The sequence below is a fragment of the Schistocerca cancellata genome, chromosome 2 (assembly GCF_023864275.1).
Source record: "Schistocerca cancellata isolate TAMUIC-IGC-003103 chromosome 2, iqSchCanc2.1, whole genome shotgun sequence".
Lineage (NCBI taxonomy): Eukaryota > Metazoa > Arthropoda > Insecta > Orthoptera > Acrididae > Schistocerca > Schistocerca cancellata.
The window spans coordinates 717,838,376-717,849,547 of NC_064627.1; the positions used below are offsets into that span (position 1 = coordinate 717,838,376).

The following is an 11,172-nucleotide window of genomic DNA, read 5'->3' on the forward strand; positions in this document are numbered from 1 at the left end:
AGCGCCATGAATTTAAAGAATACATGGTGTACAGTTGCTCAGTTGAAAAGTGGGGATCGAATTACAGATCTCTTTACTGGTCAGTAACATAAAATGAAATTATGAATTCGACTTTGGCCAGGAAATCAGACAACAGTGCAAAGGTTGTCGTTTAATTTTCATGCAACGAGAGAAGCGAATTGTAGAGCCATCTTTTTAGAAGCAATGAATAAAAAAACTTAATTTTGTAAATATGTCATAGTAGTAATTAACTGTTCAACAGAAGCTGCTTGTTCGTAGCATTTTATTTTACCGAACTAGCATTAGGCGTTGCCCCGAATCATCGGTATCTGTATCGCACAAAAGACAATATTAGTGTCTTATGCATATGAGATTTCTCAGTTCACTGTAAAGTGACTTGTCTTTCCTGTAATGTTCTCTAGCCTAAGCCAATGACAATATTTCGTAAAACTCATGTAATGATATGATCATTTGATTTGTATTACATATATGTAATCACCATAAGCAATTTCTTACGTAATATTTGCAGTTTTCATTGTAATTCCTTAACTTGCAGAAATTACTTCTGGTATACGTCATAGAATATATATAATGCTATTTTTAATTTGTATTGCCTCCGCCTGCAGAACAAAGAAATGCATTGTCACTGAAGAATATTAGCAAGACTTTTGATATCCTTTTTTTTTCTTTTTTAAGATTTGTCTGTGAAATCAAATACTACCAGCAAACAGCTGGGCACTAAATATACAAAACATTCTTAATTTTGTGATTTTGACAAATATCATCTTATGATATCTATGTGAAAAGAGATTCAGAACGCACGGTTTTTCTTACCTGAAGTGTTTTTGATCTGTATTATGAAAGTGTGTATCGGGCTGTTTCCATTATAGGGCATTTCCCAGCTTATATTCAGTGACCTGCTTGAAAAATTAATCAAATGCACATTCACTGGAGGCTCTGGATTTTCTTGCACGATCAGCTGGAATTCCATACGATCACTGCCGTACTGGTTACTGGCTAAGCAACCAAACGTAGCAGTGTCGTCCCGTTGAACATGCTTTATTGTCATTTTCGAACGCAGTCCAAAATCTAAATGCTCCTCCTTGATATCTAGTTTAACGTGATTCGGTTGGACTAAGCGGTTAGCTTGAATCCACTGCACTTTTAATGGCTTATCTCCCTCGGCTACGCAGTCCAGTATTGCAGTGCTGTCCTTCTTCGCAGTTACATTACGAAATTCCGAGGAAAATCTTGCTGGTACTGAAACAAAAACGTGATATTCCAGTTTATAATAGTAATTTGATAATATTTGCTGGTAACTTTCATCATAACATTCAGGCAACAGTAAATCAGTGTAACAGTGAAAAATTAAGAAACTTACTCAAAAATTTACTGACCATGTACGGTGATGTAGATTCCCTTGCTCAAACCAAGCCCGATGCCACTACTAGCTTCACAGACATAGTAACCTTTGTCCTCTAGAAGTACATGCTGTATCCATAGGCTCCCATTCTCAAGAACTCTATAAGAGCAGCAGACAATGGAAGTGACATTAATAAACGGACATCATTTTGTGAAACATAATAGACTGGAAAAAAGAGAGACGTTTTAGAATACATCTGTAATATATCCCCCAAAGCCATCATTTTTTGCGAAGTAAATACCGCCAATTTTCAATTATAAGTACTCATAATTTACATGTTTTAAAGAGTTGATGCCTTAGTCCTCACTGTTGGTTACTAATATGGGAAATTCACTATTGTTATTGAACGCTTTATTCTTATGGAGGTACAATGTTTATGTAGTAGGAGACACTGAAATACCTCTTCGAGATGGGAAAGGTTCTTTTATATAATTTTTCTAGCGTAAAAGATATGCAGTTGTCATTTTTAACATTTTAAACTTTTATACTGGCTTGACTACCAGTGAAGCAAAACTATTTGACTTTATAGTTTACGCTTGATTTAAAACACCCAGACATATGTCGGCAAACTTTTACGATCCCAGGTGAGTTTTTGTTCCGGAAAATGTGAATAAAAGAGAGGATTTACTTCCTAATCACTATAAATGTTAGCTTAAATTAACGATTTTGTTTTTTCTTCCCTTCTGTTTTATACTTACTTTTGTTATTCACGTTTGTATTCCCCAAGATCTTTTATTTTTTCCCCTTTTCTGCGTACCAACGCGTGGCCCTCATTCATACATCACATTCATTCTTATCTTTTCTTCTTCGTGAAATATATCTTGATTCAGTTAATTCTTCTCTTACGCATTTGCAACTCTTCCTGTCTTTTACTGTATGTATTTGTTTGTTCATCACTTCCACTACTGACGTAAGTACTTACAAACACGGTATTGCCAATTTTTTATTAGCAAAGTACTGTTTCTATACGCTGGGCGCAGCTACTTTGTATCTACAGCTCAATTTTGTAAACGTCTCTACGGCAACGCCTCTTCAAAGCTCTATAGACGGTTAGTGTTTTCGCCTACACCATTCGGAGTTGACAGCTGTCAAAAGGTGTGCCAGGTATCAGGCATTTCCTTAAGTTGACTGGACTGTAGGATTGTGTCAGTAGCAAAGAATAACTACTGTGTATTAAAACTTCATCTATGATGCGGCATTTTTCACGCAACTCAGTGTTATGGCGTCATATCGCTTGAACTATGAGACGTACAGTGATATATTTGTGCAGGTACATTCAGTGCGTATATGGATACTGTCTGTGAAACATGTTGCGAATAGAATTATCAACAAAGAAGTAATAAATGTAAACGTCGTGCATGATGTGGCTGTTCTTCACGCATCTCAGTGTTTATGACTTCATATCTCCTGATCTTTGTGTCATACAATGATATAATTTGTTCTTCATTCAGTGATATATGTGGCAATGGTCTGCAAAATGCATTGTGAATAGAATTAATAGCAAGGAAGTAATAAAATGAAACATCTGCACAATGTGGTTGTTTTGCACACATTTCATTGCTTATTACGTCATACCTTCTAAACAATGAGGTGGTTCTTACCCACACAGCGATTTTAGGCATATGTGCACCAAGTTTGGTTGAATTCAGTTCCGTGGTTTAAGAGAAAACATGTATGTGAAAAAATCCCAAAATGGAAGTATTAACCATTGAATGCCTAAAAACAGCATGTTGCATTGATTATTTAATGATTAGCATAAGTTAAACTGATTAAATTTTATGCACATTCTCTTTCAAATGACACGGCGAATGTTAAAAATACCTATGTTTTATATAAATGTGCACAGAAGGTATATTTTTATGAACTGTCTCCTGATACTTTTACAAAAATTACGTTTGCGTCATATATTTCAGCTGTTACTGAAACTATAGTTAAGTGCTGTAGAATAAAATAATTCCACTTTCTTTTATTTAATCTTCCACTTACTTGAAATTTTCAGCTCTTTGGATGTTTTGGAATGGAGACCTTGGTACTGGAGACTCCTTCCTCCAGAGGATACTTGGTAAGGGCGACCCGTCCGCTGCACAGTCCACCATGAGGCTGCTCCCTAGCACGACCTCTGTGTCGTTAGGCTCATGCCGCCATGTTGGAGGGACTACCAGAAACCGAAAAAGTACAACTCATTATAAAGAAGTAACAACTTGTTCCGTGTTACTTCAAATGTATTGTAAGTCGTCTGGAAGAAAGTCTCAGAAAAGTGATGGAATTTATATGATATAGATTCTCCATTTTTGCATACACACAGTTTTTTTTCTTTTTACCCAAACATATTTCAGCCCCTCTGTGCCATCATCAGTGGGGTTTTGTTTATTCATAACTGAAAAAAGTGAACATATTTAGGTTGTTACTGATCTAAGAGGCAAAAAGGCGGAATCTATGTCCCATAATTTAACTTTAAACACGGAAAGAAAGGCAAGAACTGCAGATCTAAAAGATGAGTAATTGAATTTGTTTGATACTAGAAGTATATCCATATTTTGATACCGGGAACACGTTTCCTGCTACTGTATATTCAACTAGAGTTTTTTATATTGCACAGATTTTTAGTACGGTGACATTTTAGTGTAAATTTTTCATCAAATTTAAAAAAAATCTCAAATTGAATAAATGATCGTATTTTGTGTGTCTAATTGCCGAAGATGTTACTAGCATCGCAGTTAGTCATTAAAGTACCTCAGTCTACATAACAAAACTGTAATGAGAGAAAGAAAGGTAGTCTGTAAATGTAGACGAACGTTGCATACGATGTATGGGAGAATTTAACTGAGTTGCTCAGTAGTAAGAATTCCGATTTCAGATGCGTGAGCTATATGGTTTGAATCGTCTTCCGGTTTTCTTTGATATCCTTACGCATTTGAGATACACATAATAGAAAAGACTGCCCATGTTGGACACTGTGAAGGACAAAAGATTCGTTTCTGCTGGAATACGGTCTATCTGTAGAGATATAAGCATGAAACCCACCTGTGTTGTGTAAATACACTCACAGTGTGCCGGGAGCATAAGGATTGGTAGCTTTATGTTCTGAGGCAAAAAGTAAATGTTGCAACAGGCAAGGAACTATAACTGACTGAGCACTGCCACAGATGAAAGAAATATTAGACTGTTCATTGCGACGTCTAGGAATGTGGTGATCTGGGGTAAAGAAGTAAATATACAATGTAGACTTTCACGGCCTGTGCTGACTTCACTTACAACTTACGGACTGATAGACCGTTGTCGAAGGATAAAACTTTCTCCTAACGTTTCATCTCCGACTGCGGGAGACATCCTCAGAGCTAAAGTGGCGAACTGCAACCAGAACTCGACATAGCGCCAAATATATAGACAGTGTAGAGGGAACCACAGTCCATCACAAGACATCGGCTACGAGATTATCTTTGGTAATGCCAACATATTCGTCTGAAAGAAATCGATCATTGTTCTTATGTTGCAACGCAGACACCCAAATTACACTCCTGGAAATGGAAAAAAGAACACATTCACACCGGTGTGTCAGACCCACCATACTTGCTCCGGACACTGCGAGAGGGCTGTACAAGCAATGATCACACGCACGGCACAGCGGACACACCAGGAACCGCGGTGTTGGCCGTCGAATGGCGCTAGCTGCGCAGCATTTGTGCACCGCCGCCGTCAGTGTCAGCCAGTTTGCCGTGGCATACGGAGCTCCATCGCAGTCTTTAACACTGGTAGCATGCCGCGACAGCGTGGACGTGAACCGTATGTGCAGTTGACGGACTTTGAGCGAGGGCGTATAGTGGGCATGCGGAAGGCCGGGTGGACGTACCGCCGAATTGCTCAACACGTGGGGCGTGAGGTCTCCACAGTACATCGATGTTGTCGCCAGTGGTCGGCGGAAGGTGCACGTGCCCGTCGACCTGGGACCGGACCGCAGCGACGCACGGATGCACGCCAAGACCGTAGGATCCTACGCAGTGCCGTAGGGGACCGCACCGCCACTTCCCAGCAAATTAGGGACACTGTTGCTCCTGGGGTATCGGCGAGGACCATTCGCAACCGTCTCCATGAAGCTGGGCTACGGTCCCGCACACCGTTAGGCCGTCTTCCGCTCACGCCCCAACATCGTGCAGCCCGCCTCCAGTGGTGTCGCGACAGGCGTGAATGGAGGGACGAATGGAGACGTGTCGTCTTCAGCGATGAGAGTCGCTTCTGCCTTGAGCCAATGATGGTCGTATGCGTGTTTGGCGCCGTGCAGGTGAGCGCCACAATCAGGACTGCATACGAGCGAGGCACACAGGGCCAACACCCGGCAACATGGTGTGGGGAGCGATCTCCTACACTGGCCGTACACCACTGGTGATCGTCGAGGGGACACTGAATAGTGCACGGTACATCCAAACCGTCATCGAACCCATCGTTCTACCATTCCTAGACCGGCAAGGGAACTTGCTGTTCCAACAGGACAATGCACGTCCGCATGTATCCCGTGCCACCCAACGTGCTCTAGAAGGTGTAAGTCAACTACCCTGGCCAGCAAGATCTCCGGATCTGTCCCCCATTGAGCATGTTTGGGACTGGATGAAGCGTCGTCTCACGCGGTCTGCACGTCCAGCACGAACGCTGGTCCAACTGAGGCGCCAGGTGGAAATGGCATGGCAAGCCGTTCCACAGGACTACATCCAGCATCTCTACGATCGTCTCCATGGGAGAATAGCAGCCTGCATTGCTGCGAAAGGTGTATATACACTGTACTAGTGCCGACATTGTGCATGCTCTGTTGCCTGTGTCTATGTGCCTGTGGTTCTGTCAGTGTGATCATGTGATGTATCTGACCCCAGGAATGTGACAATAAAGTTTCCCCTTCCTGGGACAATGAATTCACGGTGTTCTTATTTATTTCAATTTCCAGGAGTGTATATCTAATTTAACTGTTACCTTGTTTCTGTTAAAATTATTACTATGGTTATAAATCTCAATAGCGACTCTACGCAGGCGCGCACGACAACGCGATGTTTCCGAAATGCCCTGGTCTTACTGAATTTTGTTTCATGATCATCCTCTGGAAAAACATGTTCCGCTGCGGCAGATTTATCCTTACGTCTCAGGCAGCATTTCCTATTGTGTTCAACCAGATGGGTGTTAAAACTTCTTTTCACTGTACAAATATAAATCAGTTCACAAGTACACCAGGCGTAGCCAAATTATGCCGTACATCTTTTGCTGATCTTAAACATTCTTTTATCTGTTTGGTATATCTGAAGACAGTTTCCACATCATACTTGCTCAACACTTTCCCAATGCGATTTGTAATCTTACTCATGAACGGAAGGAAAACTATCCCCTGGGGCGGTCGTTGTTCCTCGTTGATCCTGATTCTCTTCCTAGGACGAAATGCTCGATCTATCTCCTTGTTAGAATAACCATTCTTGTTGAATGTCGATCGCACATGTTCAATTCCATCTTTTAAATAAGACGGCTCAAAGATTATGTACACTTTGTCTGTCAAAGTTTTAATCACACCTCTTTTTTTGTCTGGATTGGTGCATTTTCTCCTCTGCACCATGTGTCCGTACCATACCCATTGTTCAAAGGTGTCCGTAAACAAATTGCCCTCAGCCAGACTAAGGGAACTGACCGTATCCACCCCGTCAGTCTGCTGATAAAAATCATTATTGTTTTGAAAATAGGTTCTGGTGAAGCAGTACCTGAATAGCTCCTGTATCTGCTGGGATCCACTATGCATGAGCTAGCTTCACCGGAATCATGGTAAATAAAGACACAAAATCAAAAATAATAAGGGTATCAACTGGGCCACATGCATTTCTTTTAATTTGTCAATGAAATGATATGATATTTTGGTATGACTGTCAGTTCCACCAACAAAAGCTTGCAGCAACGGGGCAGACTGTCTGTAAAAGACCAGCCAGATATAACCGGCACGTTGATGATACCCTTCGTGGTATGGACACACGGTGCAGAGGAGTTGAAAGCCTTCTTGAGAGCCCTCAACAGTACTAATCTGAAAATCAAATTTGCTATGTAGACGAAGAGTAATGGCCTACTGAATTCTTTGGATGTATCCGTTATCAAGCAAGAGAACGGGACGTTGGTCCGCAGCGTACATAGGAAAGCCATGCACGCTGACCATTACCTTCATAAAGATTCTAACCACCAACCTCCACACAAAAGAGGTCTGATTAAAATCTTGGTAATCAGGGTGTACAAAATCTGTGAACCGACTAATTTGAAAGATGAGATTGAGCATATACGGTCGACATTCAGGAAGATTGGTTATTATAACAAGGAGACATATCAAGCACTTCTTCCTACGGAGATAATCAGAATCGACGAGGAACAATAGCCGCCCAAGGGCATTGGGAAAGTGCTGAGCAGGAATGATGTGGAAAATATATTAAGGCCCACAAGGAAGATAAAATCGGGAAAAAGTATACGACGTCGTTTGGCTACATCGGGTGTATACAAATCCCTTGTTGTTGTGGACTACTTTATATAGGGAGCACGAAAAGAAGTGTTAACACCTGTCTGGTTTCAACAAGACGAACTGCCGCTCGAGACGTACGGACAAGTCGGTCGTAGCGGATCATGTTCACCAAACGGTGATCATGAAATAGATTTCCGTGAAATCTGTGTCATATCGAAAACATAGCATTAGCATGTGCGCCTATGTAAATAGGCTACTCGGATTTATAAACACCGTAATAATTTTAACGGGAAAGAGGAAGATTGAATAAGAAAAATTTTGGATGCCAATGTTGCACCCTAAGAATAACGGTCGATTACTTTCAATCGAGAATATTGGCATTACCAGAGATAATCTTGTGGGCGACTTCATGTGATGGACTGTGGTGCCCTCTACACTGCCTATATATTGGGCTTTCCCGAAAGCTCTGGCTACAGTTCGCCACTTTACCTCTGAAGGTATTTCCCGCAGTCAGAGATGAAACGTGAGAGGAAAGTTTTATTCATCGACCACAGAATATCAACCTGGAAGCGAAGAAAGAAGCAATCATTAACAAATTACTTTGGTGGAAAGACTACGCTCTGAAATAATATTAATTGTAGCGTTTTGAGATCACAGAAAGATATGAGAGCCCATCTGAAGCACATGTAGAGTGTTAGTTCTGAATTACCGTCTCTGGAACCTAAGGTAGACGAAGTAGTAGCAACCAAAAATATTTTGTCCCGAGTTGCATAGTGAATGTGGCACTGGGGGCAACGAAGAAGTTTCGTAATTGGGAAAACAACCGTAACCACTTTTGCTACAATGAAAGGAAACACAGTCTGGATTACTATGATTATTATTTTGATAGATAAAAATAATAAATCTAGTGATCTGTATAGTGTTTTCTTTCAATACACAGGGTGATTCGAAAGCAACTGTGCACATTTCGTGGGTGTAATGCATGCATCAGAATAAGACTAAAACGTTAAATATAGTTTTATCTGAAATTGCTTTATTTCAGATTTATGCAATAGAGGAGAGACCATAAGTGCAACACAATCAACACAAAATTAATTCTTCTCAGAAAGCAACGACACGAAGGAACCTGAAATTCAACGCAGTTATGTACTGTACATTTACTCTAGGACATGTTCAAAATAATAACACTGTAGACGAAGACAGCGACGTACTCCACGTCGGAATGTTGGAAGCTCTTTTCATCTCCTTCTGCACAACGGATCACACCGAAGTCAAGTAAACAAAGGCGTTTGTTGCCAAAATCAACCGAGAAGTGTAAAGGGGTGTACGAAGCAACATCAGTCGATATGCAGGCGAACACGATACGCCAAAAGCCAGTACTGACCCACGATGTAGTGCCTGCCAAAAATGACATTACGCATGGTAATTCAGAAATAAATCAGTTTCAAACAAACCATTATTTAACATTTTACTCTTATTCTGACCCATACGTTACATCCATGAAGTATGTACAGTTACTTTTGGATTACCCTATAGAAAACATTTCAACAGAGTGTAAATAAAAGTACTTAAACTTAGTTACTATAACTAGCGTAGTTCCATGTTACTGGTAAGGAGTGCTCATTACCCCCTCGCTGAATTGATTTAAAAATCACAATATGTAGTATACCAGTTTTTAAGCACGATGCAAGGAAGGCGTCATTGTATTTTAATTTAAAACTATTTTTAATGATTTGATTGACGCTTTTACACTATAATTGTAAAATGTAAACTTGCACTGCCAGAAATGTCACAATTAATAAAATATTCCGGGCTATTGTGCATCGGTCGAATGGATGTCACATTAAAACCCAACGTTTCGTCCCCATATGCGGAGAACATTTTCAAGGGGGATCGAAGCTTCTTTGAGTGTCCGATTCACAACCCGGCACACTATCGACAATAGCAAGCCAGGGTGTGAATCGGACTATCAAAGGAGCTGCTACGATCCTCCTTGAAAATGACCTCCACAGATGGGAACGAAACGTTATGTTTTAATGTAGAAATCGTTCGACGATGGCATAATAGTTGGGAGTATTTTATTTATTGTGACTGTAACCACAGTTGGTAACCGAAGTATAGTGACATGACTTGACGTACAAACTAATTTATGTGTTTAAAACATGAACTAAGTACAGCAACATGCAGGTGACTGTCGTACCATTCACTACTACTGATACTGTGTAATTAGTGACGGCTGCCGCGTTCGATGCTTGGCAGGTATAGTTTCCAGAATGCTTCACTACGAGTCCGTTGAAGCTCAGAGTGCTTGAGTAATCATCTATAGTCTTTTCGGTGATGCTTTGTCCGTGAGGAATCGCTTTTCCGTCTTTTAGCCAGTGAATTGCCACAGGAAAATCTCCTTTACTGATTATACACGTCAGATGGATTCGCATTCCTCTTTGAAGATTTGGTTTCACCATTATCGGGTCTATCTCTGGAGCTTCTGCAACAGAAAATACGCCACGCTGGTAACTTTACTGAGTGTTGCACTGTGCTGCATCCTATCAGATATGTTGAACATTAGGATTCTATGTCATACTGAGACAAGTATTGTACTGAAATATATTTCACGTTTTACCACACGCTTACCCATAACTTGAACATTCAGTTTCCTCCTGGCGGTGTCCCCATCTGGATTTCTTGCTACGCAGACGTATCCTCCCTCATCATCCATTTTACGAACATCGTTTATTAGAAGAGTTCCGTTTGGGAACAGGGTTTGACGGTGGGTATCGGTAAGGGGTCTTCCTGAAACAAACAATTTAAATGAGAAGATTTCTAGTGAAAATTTTTCTTCTGGGACGGCAACAGAGCGTAAATAAACCATACAGCTTAGAAGACAAGAGCACATTCGTACGAAAATTGACAGAAAAAGTTAAAGAAGCAAACAGGTTCGAATTTTGGAGATATTATGGAACACTGAAAGTGACACTTATGCAGTTCAAATAGCAATAGAAAGCTATTCCGAATGCAAATCTATCTAAGTTCTCGTATTCAGATTTGTCGGATCATTGCAGTCAGTCACGTGGTGATAAGCGATGGAACGAATGAAAAAATTCGCAGGTTTCAAATAGCTCGACGTTACCGACGATAATACAGTTACAAGTAAATGACTTATTTTTCTATGTAGTATTAAGTTAAAGAAAACATTATGTAGCTGTTACGGCTGCGCCTTTTTTTTTTTTTTTTTTTTTTTTTTTTTTTTTTTTTTTTTTTTTTTTTTGCAGCATGAAATATGTTT

At 40.4% G+C, this 11,172-nt stretch overlaps 1 protein-coding gene across 1 annotated transcript in view; it reads right to left on the reverse strand.

Annotated features, from left to right (window-relative positions):
- Window positions 1-10,605, reverse strand: part of LOC126158074 (Down syndrome cell adhesion molecule-like protein Dscam2) — a 169,653-nt gene extending 159,048 nt beyond the window's left edge. The window contains exons 1-4 of the mRNA XM_049916418.1: window positions 10,521-10,605; window positions 3,410-3,578; window positions 1,398-1,522; window positions 835-1,260 (exon numbers count right to left, since the gene is read on the reverse strand). Of these exons, the coding sequence (XP_049772375.1) occupies window positions 835-1,260; window positions 1,398-1,522; window positions 3,410-3,578; window positions 10,521-10,605 (805 nt within the window). The remainder of the gene's footprint in view (window positions 1-834; window positions 1,261-1,397; window positions 1,523-3,409; window positions 3,579-10,520) is intronic.
- Between the last annotated feature and the right edge of the window lie 567 nt (window positions 10,606-11,172).